Consider the following 18,235-nt stretch of genomic DNA (forward strand, 5'->3'; position numbering starts at 1 on the left):
ACCACTTAGTGTTATTGATAAATTAAAAAAATGTAATGTTGGCAAATTGCCTAGCTCAATACTTGGCACATAGGATGTAGGCAATAAATGTTTGTCTCCTCCCTTTTTCTCTCTCCTCATAGAAACATGGGAGACTTCACCCAGTCCCACCAGTTTCATTCAAAACTACCTGCTTCACATGCCCCCGTTGTAAATCTCTTACAGAATATTACAACACAAATGACTCTTCATTTCAACACACTCTTCATTCATGAAGATATGGCCCATCTTAGAAGACGGAAAACCAAGATGCAGTCAAACAATACATTAATAGGAATCTTTGCAGAATTACCCACCTTATAACGATGAGGTATGCAAAATAGGTAGGAATGAAATAAAGGTTTGAAAAGTGTGTAAAAAGGAATAATAGATGGTCCTTGAGCGCAAATGGAATAGAAAAGTCTGAGACTAAAGGAAGGAAGAACATAGAAAATAAGAGACTGAGCGCGTGACACTGAAGAGCCCTGCGCATTTCATCCAGGACAGTTAAGAGTCCCCAGTGTGGCTAACTTCCAGCTCCCTAATTACAGTCTGATAGCCAGTTCTGGATGTTATTTTATATTTACCAGGTTGAGGCATTTCCACGCTTACCTTTGGAATACCATTCGGGATTGTAGTATCTAAATGAATTTGTGCCACACATACTCAGTTGAAAGATACTACAAACACAAAATAGTTGAGTGAAGTGGAAACTAAAGGTGAACCTGCAGATGTTTCAATGTGGCTTTTATTAATTCAAGCTAGTACTTGCCAGTCAAGTACTAGCTAGAGCTCTGGCACATGAATAAACTGCATTCATCTGTGAAGTTGTTGACAGCCTGGGTGCTTACAAACAGTGGTGCTTGCCCTGTTATTTCTGCTATTAGAGAGGACGGACCATTGTAACTGGAATCTCTGTAGGTCAGGGACCCTACACACTGATTTAAGAATCAAGTCTCAGAGTGGGATGGCTCCATGATTCTGCTATAATCCACAGGTACCAACGAGCCTTGAAAATCTGCAGGACATCAAAATAAACTCAAGGATAAATCTAGGATTTCTATATACTACCTAGAGAAATTCCAGGAGGCTCTTTGTCGTGCGGGAGATCCTGCGGGGTCTCTGCTCCCGCTCCCCATACAAGAACGCAGGACATGGTGAGGCCAAAAAGGAACACCCACGGAGCCATAGGCAGGGGAGTCATACCACTACGGTCTCACTGGAGGCTGGGTTCACTGGACGTGTGACCTGCTGTCCGTTTTCTCTGCCAACTGACTGACGACTCTCCTCCACTCTCTTCCACTCTCCTTCACTCTCCTTCGTAGCCGCAGCAGTTATATTAGTGGCCAATGGCTCAATGGCCACAGCTGACGGCCAATCAGCCACAGCTGACGGCCATCTACTACCCGAGCCAGCACCCCTCCACGTGAGGCCAAGAACCTGTAAACTACTTTCTGGGGCTTTGCCCCCCACACTCTTGCTCCCTCACAGGGTAAGAATCTGCCTGTCATGCCGGGACTCAGCTCCTGCTCCCCAATCATGAACGCAGGATATGGTGAGGCCAAAAAGGAACACCCACGGAGCCATAGATAGGGGAGTCATACCACTATATTCTCACTGGGTTGGAGATACAGGGAGCAAATATCCGCCAGTACCCCAACAAAGGGTCTTCCTGCACCCCAGTCTCGCTGGCAGCCAGGTGAGACTCACGAAGTAGGATCCACATGATCCACAATCTGCAGTCTGGTTCTCTGCCTGTCAAACAACCAATCAACCAGTGCAGCCACGGCAGTTATATCAGTGGCTAATTAGATAACTGGTTACAGCTGATGGCCATCAAGTCACAGCTGATGGCCATCTACTACCCGAGCCAGCACCTTTCCATGTGAGGCCCAGAGCCTGGAAACTGCTCTCTGGGACTCTGTCCCCACACTGCCTAAGTATGGAATTGCACACATCTAAAAGTTCATTTTGTTTGCTATTGATACAGCCCCTTCTAGCTCTCTTATGGTTATGTTTGCATGGCATATCTTTCTCTCATCCTCTTCCTTTCAACTTATCTGTGACTTTGAGTCTAAAATCTGTCTCTTTTAAAGGGCATATACATGAACCTTATTATTTTATCAGTCTGACAATCTTTGACTTTTGATTTGAGTGTTTAGACCATTCACCTGTAATATAATTATTAAGTGGTCGGAGTTACATTTGTCATATTGCTGTTTGTTTTTTATATTTCTCTTTCATTGTTCTTTTGTGCCCCCTTCACTGACTTCTTTTTGTAAATGCTTGTAATGTAACAATACCAGGTCTAGTTTTTTAAAAATTCTTTCTTTTTCTAGGATTGTTAAGAAAACTACCCAGTTGGTTTTGCATGATAAACAGGGCCACATTTGTTATTTTTCTTAGTGAAATTATCTTTTCCATCTTTCTCCACTTCTTGTTGTCTGCCCTGCCTCGCTCCTGCTTGAAGAAGTAGGTAAAGAATTATTTGACATCTGCACTATAGAGAATTCCAGTATGGTATGTGTATATATGTATAGTGGTTATTAATTTAGAGAGAATATTGGAGGGGGTAATCTTCCTAGCTATTGTCAACTCTAGAGTAAGGGAGAGACTTTGATGGCTATTACCCTTTTAATATTACCTGTAAGAATAATTAAGTAATGTAATGTTATTCTTTTAAGTGCAAGGTACCATATTCTCTGACTTCAAGTATGTCAAAATAGAAATATGCAAACAAGTAAACATGTATGCCCAGAGAAAAGACAATTTAATGTCATCTATTTCTGATGCTGGTGTAATGACAGTTTTTAAATTTTTTATTTGTGTTTTTCAAATTTTCTACTACGTGTGTACATTCCCTTTTATCTTAAATGAATTTTTGTCGTATTAAAAAAATTGATATCTGTTTTAAAAAATTCAAATAATATAATTCTTCTACAGAAGAAAAGAGAAATCACCTCCAATCTTCTTAATTAATAACCATTTTTGTTTGGTGAATATTCTTCTTGATGTCTGCCAATGATTGTCACATTAATTTTTATAATTAAACAAAGGCATTACAAAGGATAAGAAAAACATGGTGTCTATGCTCTAGCTTTAACAAATAATAAATATTGATGTATACAATTTGTTTGCTAGTGAAAATATCCAGATTCTTTCTAGTAACTCCACTGCCTTCTCCTCCTGGGCCAAGGTTGAAGTGGGAGAGAAACTACTTATCTCACACTAAGAGAGAAGACAGGACATTGGGACATGTCCTGCCACAAATTTGCTACAGGACTTTATAAATAACCTCTTCACAACTCAGTCTGTTTCTTCTGTAAAAATACCTTCCTCACTCACCCTACAGCATAGTTTGAGGATGAAATCTTTTACAAGATGAATATATGTCATTACAACTATTAACTTTTCTGTATTTCCTTCTAGACTTATATATTAAATATATTTCTTTAAACTATAGATTGAATAAATAAAATAACTTTTTTTACTTAGTATTTTTTGTTGTTGTTTCACACTATGTGGTCCTATCTATTATTATACGGTGGATAATTTATTATTAAACCATCTCATTAGGAGACGATACATACTAATATGGATTCTGTGGGTTTTGTCTCAAGGTTGCAAAAGACTAAATTGTGTACAGGAAACACCACAGACAGACTTAATTTGCCTTTTGTTTCTTCCTTTTAGAGCATCAAAGTGAAAACCTACTAAAGAGCTAAAAAAACAGTTGGAACTTTGAAATAAATACTAATCTTGAATAAAATTCGTGTACTTAAAATCAAGGCAATCACATTATTCTTTGAAAGAGTCATTTTTTAAATTTAACATATAAGACCGGATGCTCATTTACCTTGAGGTAAAATACACAGCTGATGCACAAGACAGAATTATACAAAAATATCAAACTGCTGACCTCAAATCAGTGTACAGGATGCCCCACACACAGGACATTCAAAACACTCTTTTGGTCTCTCAGCTATTTCTAATTATATCAGCTTAAATGACTGTTACCTGATAACAGATTTCTTTTTAAAAATGGGCTTAAATTAGGTACCTAATAAATTACTAGAATCAACAAAGTTGTGCTTCTTTGTTCTTGAATGTGATCAAAACATTTCCTTTTAATGAGTTTGTCCAATAAAAATCTTGTAGAAATGCAAATACCCTTAGCTATTTATGAGTTTACCCTGAAATGAATAAAAAAATAAGCAATGCAATATACTTTATGTTAGATCATGCAGGAAAGTTTATTGGCGTGAATATGATACAAGTCTCAGGGCAGTAGTTATTATGTACAATACTTTGTTTTTTAATAAAGTGGATACAATTCTTTACACTGCCCACTAACAACTTTACAACCTCCCAGTAGTAATACACGGTACACCATTCTCCCTCACAGCAATGACTCCTGATAAGGAATGCAGAGCGCGCTGTCGCAACCTGACTAAAGGCCGCGGGTGTCTCAGAAATTAAACACTGAGAATTGGAATGTCCTGTGTGAAATGGTTCTAGTGTGAAGAAGGCCTGAACTGTTGCTCTTTCAAATTATTGTTTTCACTTGAACCCAAAGTGTGTGACACTCCAGGAAACTAGCCCTGGTTAACAGACAGGTAAGAATACACTTTTCCTCTTATTTAATCAGCAATTTACTGGTGAAAAGTATGTATGTTAGTATTGTGGGCAGGTACAATACGGTCTCAGGGAGCTTACAGTACTTTTAGGAGAAACGATGTATACATCAAAGGCAAATAACTTCATCTCCTAACCCCACCCCTTTTTTTCTTTCTCTCAGTGCAAGTTGCCTTAGGGGAATAACAGCAAAATTGCCACCTGGCACTGGACTTGTAGGCTGTGATCTCTCAGAAAGCCACAATTACGTTCTATGTGGTGGATCCCTTCCGCTTGGCTACTCTGGGTAGGAAAGAAAAAATTATGTCACATGCTTTTTCCCATCCAATCTCTCTTCTCCTCCAAAGGGTGTGGGGACAGGGAATCTCAACAGGGCGTGTTCAAGAGGACATCTGGCTTTCGTTCTGTTTCATCTGGAAGATTTATTTTAAAAATTTAATCCCCAATCTATGTGCATAGATCAAATGGAAATAAAAGATTAAATACTGAGTCTCAGTTTGTTGCCGAAATGCTCCTAAAATTCCAGACTCAGTCTTTTTTTCATAAAGACGTGACTTGAAATATGGTAAAATCAAGCATAATCATAGTTATGAGTGTCACTGGTCCCCAGTTGATGGCCGTGATTGTCATGGTGTGTCAGATAATTAAAGGATTTCTGAGCCACCAGTCAAGGTCTTGTGGGGGGCACAGGCTTAGAATGGCCTTGGCAATGAAGCCCCAGATCAAAACAAAACATCCCCACGGTGCAGCTGAGAAGAAACCACCTGGGAGACAGAGGCAGAGAGATCCTGCACCTGGGCTCTGGCTTCTGCTGCCATTCCTTGTGGCATTCAAGTTCTCTAGCCTGCGGTGAGAGGAAAATGCAAGAAGTGTCATGTAAAGTTCGGAACTCATTAGCCACAGGTGAAGTTTTGATATGTTTTTAAAAAGAAAAAAACAAAAGCTGATCTCATAGCAGGGAGTCCAGCACTCAAAGTGGCAACTCAGCCCTGCATACTGTTTGGTATTTAGGTAAAAAGGCAGCAAGGTGTGCTCGTGTACGTGTCTGAAGTGGAGGGACTGATGCTGATGTAGTGAATTCAGGAGTTAAACTCAGGACCTCTGTAGGGCCAGAAGGATCCATTCTCATCAGTTAAGAACCAGATCTCCCGGGTGCCAGCTGTTGTAGGCGACAATGGAGCGGAGGCGTAAGAGCCTGCATGCTCCTTTAGCATCCTGCTGGTCCCCATGTGGTACAGTTGCTGATAGTATCCCGTGATGGTTTGTCTCTTAAAGATGTTAAAAAATTCTCTTAAACATGTTCCCTCTGAAGTACATTGTATTTTGTCCCTCCTACATTATACCATGTCATCCCTTTAGAGTGGCACAGAAGATCCAAGGAGTGAAATCCTGTATAAATGATCAATTCACTGAAGCCGGTATTCACGCAGAGAGCACATGTTTTAGACAGATTTTTCTTCAGTAATGTTCTCGAAAATCTCCGTTGGGAGAGAAGACTAATGGAGGGGAACTTGAGACGTGTTGAAAGTAAACAAGAGGTGCATAGGACATTATTTTTTTAAAAATTGATTTGCCAGAAGCCTCCTTATTTGAACAATTCTGTGACTGCAATCTGGCACATCAGCCATATTTGGGGCCAGGGTCTTCCCTCGTTTGCTCAGTGTTTTGCAAAACAAGACAGTTAATTCACACAGAGCAGATTACAACATGTTGGACAAATTTTTTCCTGTATGAAAGAACACTGCACGACCCTAGTGGGGCAGCCATTCACACCATGTAGGCTGTGGCCTGTGGGGGATGCTGACAGAATACAGCCAGAGCTTCTCACAGCCTTGGCTACAACTCAGTCTTACTCAAGCACTATGCAGCCAACGTTTGCTTTTATTTGTTTTCCAAGGGAGCGTTGACATATGTTGGTTTTACAAAAGTAAAAGAGGATCTATCTGTATATATCTATATGCATTTGTAGGTAAAATTATTATGGTTGAGCAGGCATCAAATTTTGTAAAAATACCTACCTCCCCAAGCCTCATTTCAAGAACACTTATGCCATAGAAAACATTCAAAGTTTCAATTCTCCATCAATCTAGTGCTTAGAAAAAATAATTGAACAAATTGGATTAATGGAATCATTGAAGTTCAAATTGAATCACAGAAGTTAAAAATATACACAAAGAATGACCTTTCCCAATATTGCTCCCTGGATTCTGGATTCTAGAGAAAGTGTAGCAGCTTCTTTGTGGTTGTATAGATTTGATTTTTCACTGTGTATCAACCTTTATATATTCTTGCTTCCAACTCCTTCCTACTCTTGCAAGTTTATATCATTTTATTAATGTTAAGGGAAAGTTATAATTTTAGAAATTAAAACTGAAGAACAAAGAACTATGTAGCATTTTGTCTACTGGACTTGAGATCAGCATTTTAAGCATCACTTGAAATATAATTATATTGTGTGTGTTTGCATATGTATATGTACATGTTTTATATATCTATCATCCATCTATCATCTTTCATCTATTGATCTATCAATCTATCATCTATATCTATCTTCTCTTTCTCTCACTAGCTATCATTGTCATATAATCTCAGTAATGTGCTGAAGGCAGCTTATACTGGTTCATAAGAGCTGACAGATAAATGCTCAGAAATTCTGCAAGCTGCTTAGGGTTATGTTAGTAGCTTGAAAATGGCCATGGCGAGACTATTTAGGGCATGAAAATTGGAAAATAATGCAAATCAGGCATTTTTTTTTTCCTCTTGGAGAGGTATTTGTTAAATAATTTACCAATATACCATTATAGGTTTGGTCAGGAAAGGGATTTCATACATAGTTCAGTTCACAGGAGAAGCAATAATCAATTTAAAAAAAAAATAACCAAAGTTTTAAAAAAGAAAGCATTTGGTAATTTATTTTAGCCAATAAGTTCTTAGTCTTAAATTTCACCTACTTTTCTTATTAAATATTTTAAAATAAAATGATAGGGTTTAGTATATTTCTTAATAATAGACTGTTTTAAAATATTTGTACAAAGATAACTTGGGACATCTGTGGCCTTATATTTTTTTAATCAAAGACTCTTCCTTTATGTTTTTTAGATAGTTGCAGAATTATATGCTAAGTTAAATGTTAATGAAAATGAAAACATATTCAAAAGTGGACAAATTAAATTTTTCTTTTTGGTGTAGCTTTTCTGTATTTACTTTTTGTAAACTCTGTCATTGGGTGTTACTGAGGTATTTCATGTTAAATTTGTATCCGTGTGTGTGTGTCTGTGTATTTATACACACAAACACGTACACACACAGATGCCCACATTAACCTGAACAAATTATAATACTATATGATACCTAGTGAAGTAAATATTCTACTTAAAAGCCAGGAATGACATGTGTTAAAAATTGTGCCAGTCTTACAAGTACCTACTTGATCTGGCCAAACAGTTCTTCCTCTCTTTTCTAAAAAGTTCACAATGCCATCATTTTTCTTGTTCCCCTTTGTGTTAACATGTATTTGGTTTACACGTGCACACTCCTAGTTCAGTGATGGCTTTGCCTCATAGTCACAGAGGCTGAGTGTGAATTGAACTTTATCTGTTGATTTATTTCTAAGGATGTGCTGAGATTGGAGTGGAGCTGCTGAGCAGGCTGTGCCCTGGAATTGTGTGACATGGTAACTCAGAATAAGAGAGGCCAGAGTAGTTGGACAAAGGAAAAACAGGTGGAAAGAATGATTTCTGAGCCTGGAGATAGATAGATAGTGGGAATGAAGAAAATTCCCAAAGTAGACATTCCTCAACAAGACAAGCCAGCAGGAGGATAGCAAATCTCTGGAAAGACTGCTTTTCTTCTAGCTACTGATGATCTCAGCACTCCCCAGGCGTATGGCTTTGACCATCAGGATCTTAGACGTAGATGTGGAGAGCCATGAGGCAGGCTGACTCTGAGTCCTCAGATAATTCCTTGGAAATTAGTTCTGAAAAATTAAATCCAGGGCATTTAATTTCTTCATTGAGTTGCTGCTTTTTGAGAAAAACAACCCAGGACTTTCTGGATAGCTACAGGTTCTGGTCTTGTGATGGTCAGTCAGGTGGAGAGATGGAGTGGTTGAGGAAGCATCAGCAAATGTTACAGCAGTAGTTCACACACGCAGCTACTATACATTCATTCCTGGTTATTTTCCGAAGAAATGGAGCAACCTAGGAGCTTATGCTACAGTACAGTCCAATGCACCATAACGACGACTTCGAGAACAAAGAAGCATATACAAAGTTGTAATATCCTTCTGCTGGTGCGAGGTTTCAAACCTGAAATTCTTTAAAATACATTTCTGGAGTTCTATTTAAATATTGATATGCCACACTCAAAAAGCAGTGGCTTCTTAGTAAAACACAATACTGAAATGGAATATTGCCTTTTCATAGAAATAAGAAATGTATTTGGAAAATTACATAACTGTAGAAAATGAAAATAAACATACTCTCACAGCTTGAGGGTTTGAATGAACCATGTACCAAAGAGTTGAGAAAACTCCTACTTTCGGTTACATCCAAAGTCCTCTGACGTTCATTCAAAAGTTGCCTAGCAAAGATGACTTATGCATTTCAGTGGCACTTATCTACGCTGCCATGTTCCATTCAGAAACCATTTTAGTATATGCCACCCACAATGTGGCTTTTTATAACACATCACTGTTATGACACACAAAATTGCTCTAAGTGTTTTTTCAGTATAAAAGAATTTTGAGTTTTAGAGCTCAATATCAAAATCAAGCATGTTCCATAAAAACTTCAATTAATCCATTCAGTGCACTTGCTTTTATCATAAATAAGTCTATCTTAATTTTCCATCATAGATAGAATTTCAGCTCAATTGCACTATTTTCCAAACACTATGGAAAGAAAACCTTCCAAGTACTGAATTGAACACAAAGATACTGAATGTATTCTCTGTGATTTAATTCTATTTTCAGTCCAGGTTATATATAGATTCTACCCGGGAAATTTTTCTCATTTGAATTGGGGGAAATGATCTTTTTAAAGTAATTCCTTTCTTAGCATTTACAAATGTTGATTGTCATGCTGAATGAGTATATTCATCAAGAATCAACTGAAAAAGTTAATTTATATTGTTTTGAAAGTAAATGTCTCAATGACCATAAAAATATTTTTATGCATTCCTTAAATACTTTGAATGGTGATTTAATACATACACATATTTGTACAGGTTATTCTTCATCTTCAAAACACTTTGTAATTTTTCTTAAGTACTCAACAAAAATGAGTAATTATTTAAAAATATTTTTCATCATTTTATAAAATATATATGGTATTATTTTTGGATCTTGCTTGATCTGTCATTTTCCTAGTGATTAACCCTGATGGATTATATAAATTTATGTGACTATGTCTTGAATTATATTTATAAATTTCTTGTCACATAGTTGAGGCAAACCTGAGGATAGATCATTTAATAATTTTTTTTCTTTTAAAAAGTATTTCATTTCTCCATTTTCTTCTTTAGTGGTCTTTTGAAGAATCCAATCTGTTGAGAGAATATCAAATATAACACAATTAATTATTTGAATTTAAATAATAAATACTAATCTCCTTAAATAAAATTTAATTTAATAATATGTTAGCAATTCTGAACATACAAATAATTAACATAATGGAGATTTTTTTTCGTTGACTTATTAAGTAATATTGAATGTCAAGAAATGACATTTATCAAATTGCTATTTCATTTTTAACCTTTCATTGGTTAAATATAACACGTCTCCTAGTAAAAACTGGTATATGTAGTAAATTAACTAAAAGATTCTGGGAAAATATTTGGGGGACGTACAAAATGCAGTTAGCTAGCACTGTCTCTATTTTGCCATGGTCCTTTTTTTTAGGTATGTAGCAGAGAAATTTCCAACAAATAATTTATGGCCATACATTGAGGTCATTAGAGTTGATGAGAAATACAGTAGGTACACTGTGGCTTGGGGAAATTTCTGAGTTGTCTGGTTTAACTTTAAATGTGTCAGAGCATATGTCTATATAGGCTTGGCATGAAGAGCCTCTTGAAAACAACCTGCATCATTTGGATATAAAAATGAAGTCATGGAAAATGTGAAAATTTTCACTTGGGGTGACTGTGTGTATTTTTCATTATGCTTTGTGATTTTGGACATCATAAAAATTACAAGTGTTTTATTTATTTATTTTATACTATACAGAATGACAAAAATAAGCATAAGGACTGGAAGGGACCTTTGTAAAAATATAATTGAAAATAGGTATTTTAAAAAAAGGAAATCAAGGGTCCCAAAGAAATGTTTTCTTAAATCTATGTGTGTGTGTGTGTGTGTGTGTGTATTTTTTTATTTCAGAGTGGATTATAATAGTTCAAACAAAAACAATGAGTTAATTCTTTGAAAGTGCAGTAATTTCATATCATTTTAATCATAAAATTATGGTAAATTATGCAAGGCAATTATATATTTTTAAAAATAATTACTGAACAATTGAGGGCTTAACGAGGGTAAATGGTAAAAAATGTGCAGTTTTAAATTAGAGAAGTTTTACTCAGGGCTTATGTTTTCCACTATGCCAGAAGCCAGATGATGGGAGATGAGGTAAAGGTGACAACAGGACAGGTGAACATGAAAAAAACATTAATTTGTCTTCTTTAGAATGCCAGCTCTTCTAAATGTCTCAGGCCTTTTCCTTTGAACCAAAAATAAACGTTCTGGATTCACAAACCATTAAGCCCCTTAACTTGTGCCTGCATGTCCTGAGTTGAAAATAAATCAGACAAGGCTTTCACAGAAGCAGGTGGTGGTGAATTATAAAACGTTTCTCTTTCCTGCTCCACCAGTTCTTGAACTTTTATCCTTTCTCTTCCAAATCTTTTTGCTTTTTTTCAACCTTCCTCTGCTTTCACATATTAAATGCATTACTTTAAAACTCAGCTTCTGTTCTCTAAACTTTCCCACTCAACTAATTCTATTAACATAGGGTTTTTAGTGGAAGTTGTATGATTAGGGTGGATACCAGGAGAATATAGTTTATAGCTTCAAACTGGATGGAGCCAATACCAGCCAAAATTTGAAACAAGTTTGTTTTCAGCTCCCAGCCTTTCCTTGTACTTTTCTCTTTCCTTCTTTTTCTTTCCCTATTTACTTAATTATCTTATTTATGTCCCCTTTGTCAAAACCTTATGACAAAGGATCCAATTAGATAATCCCTGGCAGAAAGTACATGCTTAATAACTATAATACGGAATAAATGTTGAATGAATACATTTATACTAACATATAAAAGACTGAAAAATTTCCCATCCACACCTCCCCAAGGATATGCATATTGAATGGGGAACAAAGTTTTAGGATTAGTAAGTAAATCATCAATGGTGGAACTTCAGGCATAAGTATGAGATTAAGTTAAGTGAGAAGAATGTTCTGCTTTCTCAGGGTTCCTCTGTGGGCCGAGTCTCATTCAACTCTACTGTGGAAAAGCTGTAAACAGTTCCTGGCTTATAGTAAGCACTCATTAAGTGCTAGTTCACTTCCCTTCTACTATGGAATCACAGTTCTGATAGCTGGAACTAACTGTACCTGTTGGTCAGGACACTCCAAAGGTTGTTAAATGACCTTCTCTTGGGCTTAAAAAGAAGATCTAAGAAGCCATCAGAATGTATCAACAAAATATTTGCTGGATGTGTTTATTTTTGCATTAATGCTTTTTCAGACTGATGATAAAAAAACAGGTGGATGAAACGTATTTAAAGGGAGGTATGCTGCCAGAGAGAACCTATGCAAATATCAGCTTTAGCTTTCTTCTTCTTTTGTCAGTGGCGTCCTAAAACTATAGGGGCAAGTACAATTGTCAGAATAGAAGACCACACTGAAAGAAATCACGACTGAAACGCTGTCTCTATTAGAGGTGCATATAATGGGAGATACTGCAATCTGTATTTCAAGCAAAACCTTGACACCACTAAGCCAGGCCTCGGGTACCACAATGTGGCAAAGCCAGGTATTACAGACAGAACAGTAGGAGGAAGAGCTGGGAGTTTGAGATGGTAGAGAGCTCTGTTTTGGAGACTTTGCTGGACAAAAGCCATGGACTCTATTTACTGACCTAACCACCACTGACTTACATCTTTAACGTGCTCTGATCATCTTCTCTGAGAGTAATCCCCCCAAAGGGGAAGTTAGTCATAAGAGTCAGAAAGGATCAGAAAAGTTGGTATTTGGTGGGAGAGAAATTTGTTACTTAAACTATTTGATTAAAAGAGAATTCTGTTGCTCAGGTATTAGAAAAATGAATATGTAGCCACAATCTGTATTTTTAACATAGTTTAGCTATTTAACAAAACAATAGGTAAAAGATAGGGTGATATTATGCTAGAATAAATACCAATTTGATGTTTAACTGGAAAACATTAAATTCAACTTTTCTATGTGATTTTATTCTCTATTAAATTTATCCTAAAAGCTATCATCTTGGTTCTGCTTAATTTATAAAGGACACAGTTAAGAGTTTAAAAAATCTTGCATACCTCAGTTTAAGCAAACATCTGTGTAAATATATGGATTTACCAGACAGAAAGTAGATGGTTACTCAATTTTATAAGAGGATTTGAAATAGGAGTCTGTAAAACTATAAGAGTCCCCTTTCATGAATTAATTAATAAAACCATTATCTCTCACTCAGGCACAAAACCATTGCATAAAATGTGGTACATTTGTTTATACATTAAAGAAGTATTTGATGTTTACAATACTTAGAAATATATAATTAGGATAAGGCTTATTTTAACCATGATTCTATTGCTTATATATTCATAAATTGACATAGGAATTTATTCTTTTCTTTTCCTATAAGGGAGAGCTTACATTCTTCTCTGATTATATTTAATTTAAAATTTCCAGTGTTATAGACCTAATGTAAAGGTCTCTTAAAATCCCAACCTCTAGAGAGATCCTCCATGGTTTTTGGGTATATTAATTTTTCTTATAAAAATGGGATCAAGATGTGGCACAATGTTCGAGAAACACATTTTTCTTTTTTCTTTGGTCTTGGTCATCATTTCAATGGTTTTCATTGCTGTATGATACTATATTCCACAGTATGGATACATAAAAATTTAATTTACCATTTGCTGTTGATAATTGAAATTGAAAGTCAAGGGAACTTTGGTGCTTACCTTCCACAGTGCTAAGATGAGCAGCATTAACAGCAATAATCCAGCAAAAGCACTCAACAAAATAACCCATAATGGCACTCTGCCTGGTAGCCCATCTTTGGATATTTGAATAGCAAGCTGAAAATTATTAAACAGGACTGTTAACATTGGAAAACACCTATTAGAACTTCCAGTGCTTCGGGTTCTTACAGGCTAAAATTTTCTATCATAAAGTGTTCTTAATCTCATTACAGGGAAAACATTGAGTTGACATTTGAAAATGCCCTTCATCTATTCTAAATCTCTAACCATGTCAAATTTATTACTACCCCCCAAATTATAATCTTTTCCTTAAGAAATTTATACATAAAGAGTAAACTGTCTATGAATCACAATGCTCAATGGTAGAGTGGAATTTAACTCAGGGGGAACCAAAAGTGTTGTATGTTTTAAAGATTTATTAATAGACTTTAGTGCATTATTATAATAAGATAAGTTTAGACTAGAATGTCATCAGAGGTTGACAAAAAAACCTGAGTAGACCTTCTTATTTTAATTCGAATTCTACTGTGTTTTATTTTTTTGTTTACAAATCGAGGTATAATTTTTATATAATAAAATACATACATCTCAAGTGTGCAGATAAATGAATTTTTGCAAATACATTCACCCTAATGTGCTTTTTACTACACCCCACTGTATCGTCCAGTTGCCTTACTCTAGTCAGAATCTACACGGTGCATTAGGTCTTTAACTGAATTTTGAAGTGGACAGCTTTGAGTGTTCTAGCTACTCAAGCTCTCTCAGTGTGACACCCAAACCTCAATGAAACTTGTCTGCTTTGTGTCCCATCCCTTAGGTTTCTGAGAAAAAAAATGATTTAGCATAGATATCCATGACTAATAATAGATCAAATTTCTGTATTTGCCTTTAGCAGGAAATGTCACAATTCCTTCCTTAACCTAGACAGAAGATTAAGGGTAAAAAATGGAAACCAACAAGGGAGATATTTGCATATGTTGAACACTGAGTCAAACCCCTCAAATGGTTCAGAGTAGGTCACTGCTGATACATGTGAACACAGAGCTGCCAAGAGTATCAGACTTTTTAAGACAGACTTCAAACACAACTAAAAGAACTCCCTGAACTTACAGATACAGAAACTGAAGTCTGGATGGGATCAGTGACTTCTGTAAGATTAAATAATTAAGGAATGATCACTGAGTAATTTTAACAATTTAGGTATAATTCTTCCTTAGGATAAAATGTAGAACAAATAGTAACATGGGGAATTTTAAGCTAACATTTAGGGGAAGTAAAACTAATTACAAAAATTATAACAAAATATATTTAGGAGCTAATGTACTCTTTTCCAGTATAATATATATTCATATGTTTTGGTGTTTACTGGTGAAAGTTTGGCTTCTCTATGTGTGGAACAACTTTGCATTTATCAGGCTAAGTTCTCTTCATAAAGTAAGTAATAATTATATGTATATATTCTAAGTATTATATGCTTATATTCTTTAATAGTGAATGTTTATTAGAGGTCATTGGCATTATAATTATTTGAAATGAGTAATACTTGGAAATAAGAGGTTTTGAAATAACATCTGAATGTTAGGTAGCTTCCAAATAGAATTTTATGGCTCATAACATCCACATGGGGTATTTAAGCTTTTCCATAAGAGGGGAAAGTATGCTGAAGCACCCTTATGTATAACAAGTATTTTGGCTTTATTTTATAATAGCACAAGAGGAAAAAACTCAAACCATTTTATTTTCACCAAGGATTCAAGTATGAATTTGTATTAGGAAATAACGCTTCATTTTTATTTTAAATTTTCCACTGACTAAATGAAGAAAACTTTAAAAATTTTACATGTATTCATGTATAATATAAAGACACTTTCTGTAAAGGAGTTGTTTTTCAAATCTGCTCTTCAGATGTCAAGTACATTTTAAAATGTCAGTTTTAAAGGAGGAAAATTACAAATGCATTATTTGTTATCAAGGTGAAAGTAAAAACATCAATTTACTGTGAAAGTTAGAAGCAATGAAGTCAAACATGGAATGTTAACTGTAAATATCACAGTTTTCCTCAGTTTCTTACAAAGAAGGATGAGACTGAAATCACATTTCAGGCTAATCAAGTATAATTTGAAGCAGAAAGTGTCTGTCACTAAATGAGCAGCACGAGTCACTGCTTTAGGGGCTGTAAGCAATTATACAACATTATATCACAAAATTCAGAGTGAAGTGTACAATGTTTTCAAAACTTAGAGTTGCACTTACCTGTCGTTTTTGATTGCCAGTACTTAACACCAGTGATGTATTTTCACTATGAAGCTCTGCCTTTACAGTAAGATTTAAGCTGGAAAAACGTGCCTGAAAAGCAAACGGGATTTATTTTCAATATATTAAGTTGATCACAGTGAGAGCTAGTCATGTTTGAGTAGTGCAATTTTTAAAAGTAAGATTTTCCTGAGATTAAAAACACTGGTTTTGTTAACGTTCAAATGGAACTGGTGGTATCAAATTATGACTGTATACCTACCCTCCGTCTCTGCACTTAAAGACTCATTTAGATCCTTGTTACAGAATGGAAAATTTTTCTAAATAATTTCTATTGAGATTTATCCTTAGCAAAAACAAACCTTAAACCCTGCCCACATTTCGTGTAACCAGGTATGAAATAGCTACACTCTGATAATGAGGTTTATATAGGAGTTTGTTTAGGCTTAAACATGAAATTGCCAATATGCAACAATTTGTGACTTATGAAAATAGCAACTTAATATGATCAAATCTAAAAATGGAAATTTTGTATAATTAACCAATTATTTCTAAGAGAGAAACAAATAATACAAAGTACAATGGATTAAGTTCTGAAATTGTTTGTTGTCAGATGAATTTGACATTATTAGAGGTTAAAAATTGTCCTCCTATATATATATGTGTATATATATATATATATATATATATATGATATATGAATGTATGCATCTATATAGATACAGCTATAGATGGATAGATAGATAAACAGATAGTGTGACCTAATATAATGAGTCCATAATATGTATGTTAGCTCTACTCTTTGTCTGTGGTGTCAAGGTTTGTCTCCCTGTAATTCTTAGTCCCTTAACTGAGCTCTAAAGTATTAAGACAAGTGCAAACTTTGACATTATACAGGTGCTTATCTCTTGCAGTGCAAAGAAAAAGGATGAGATTGGAGAAAAGCATATACTATCTGAAAGGAGACCTTGAAGATAACTTAGTAACAGAGAAGGAAAGTGAGAGACACATAGCTGGTTAAGTGGAGCTGGGGCTTGGAACACATTCTTTTACACATTGTTCTTTGTTTTTTGTTTTTTTAAGGAGGGCGCAGCTCACAGTGGCCCATGAGGGGATCAAACTGGCAACCTTGGTATTATTAGCACCAGGCTCTAACCAACTGAGCTAACCGGCCACCCAGAAACAAATTCTTTCAGACTTCCAATCTTGTGTTATTTCTGCAGAAGTACTCTGCTTTGCATATACTAAGGATCGAACAAACATTTGTTAATATATCAATAATTTCAGAGAACAGGGCAATCACTTACTTTTATAAAAGTTGGTTTCCATAAGATAAGTGAAACATTCACTTGGCTCACATCAGAAGGAGTCAGATTACACGTGATGGTAGCAAATTTACATGCACTGCAGTCCTGTATAAATGTCCAGAGGTATATATTAGTATTGTTGACATTTGATAAGAGATGGTATATTAAAATATTCTATAAGACAGTTATTTTTAGGTCAACATTGAGTTTATTCACTTAGAAAGCAAGAGTTCAAATTAGTACTTGTCTTGGTTATCAGTATTTACCAGAATTGTGCCTCGTTTGAGATTTTCAGATTTGAATCTAATTGGTTTCTTCTCAGAGTTGATACCAAGAGGATCCTGAAGACTACTGGGTCTGCAGTTTGCATTCTAAGAAATGAAAATATTACTTTTATCAGACAATGCCAAATGTCAGAGGGAAGAACAATTTGGTACAATAACATGAAGACTCTGTGAATGACAGTCATTGACATAGAACAAAGATCCATCTTTGTAAGTGTGCACTATGGAAGCAGCTATGCTGCACCAGCCATACACACCTACCTCCAGATAATAATGACTGTTATGGAGCCACTTTTGAATTGTAACAGATAGCAGTGAGCTTATGCTTGTAGAACTATTACACAGTGATAAACATATTTGTTTATTATTTTCATTAAATAAGTTTGTAAATTGCCATAATACAGACAGCAAAAAATTAAAACCCTATTGAGGAAAAAAAGGGTTAGCATTTGTTATTCAATATGATGGCTTATATGATGATTTATGAAACAAGAAAATAGAAGGACTTTCATCTGT

At 35.4% G+C, this 18,235-nt stretch overlaps 1 protein-coding gene across 1 annotated transcript in view; it reads right to left on the reverse strand.

Annotated features, from left to right (window-relative positions):
- Positions 1 to 4,246: 4,246 nt before the first annotated feature.
- The window catches only part of ITGA1 (integrin subunit alpha 1), a 157,440-nt gene continuing 143,451 nt past the window's right edge, over positions 4,247 to 18,235 (reverse strand). Inside the window, exons 25-29 of the mRNA XM_019736210.2 lie at positions 17,702 to 17,806; positions 17,436 to 17,540; positions 16,129 to 16,221; positions 13,855 to 13,971; positions 4,247 to 10,197 (exon numbers count right to left, since the gene is read on the reverse strand). Coding sequence (XP_019591769.2) covers positions 10,153 to 10,197; positions 13,855 to 13,971; positions 16,129 to 16,221; positions 17,436 to 17,540; positions 17,702 to 17,806 — 465 coding nt within the window. The 3' untranslated portion in view covers positions 4,247 to 10,152. The remainder of the gene's footprint in view (positions 10,198 to 13,854; positions 13,972 to 16,128; positions 16,222 to 17,435; positions 17,541 to 17,701; positions 17,807 to 18,235) is intronic.

This window comes from Rhinolophus sinicus, linkage group LG03 (assembly GCF_036562045.2).
Source record: "Rhinolophus sinicus isolate RSC01 linkage group LG03, ASM3656204v1, whole genome shotgun sequence".
NCBI classification, from domain to species: Eukaryota; Metazoa; Chordata; class Mammalia; order Chiroptera; family Rhinolophidae; genus Rhinolophus; species Rhinolophus sinicus.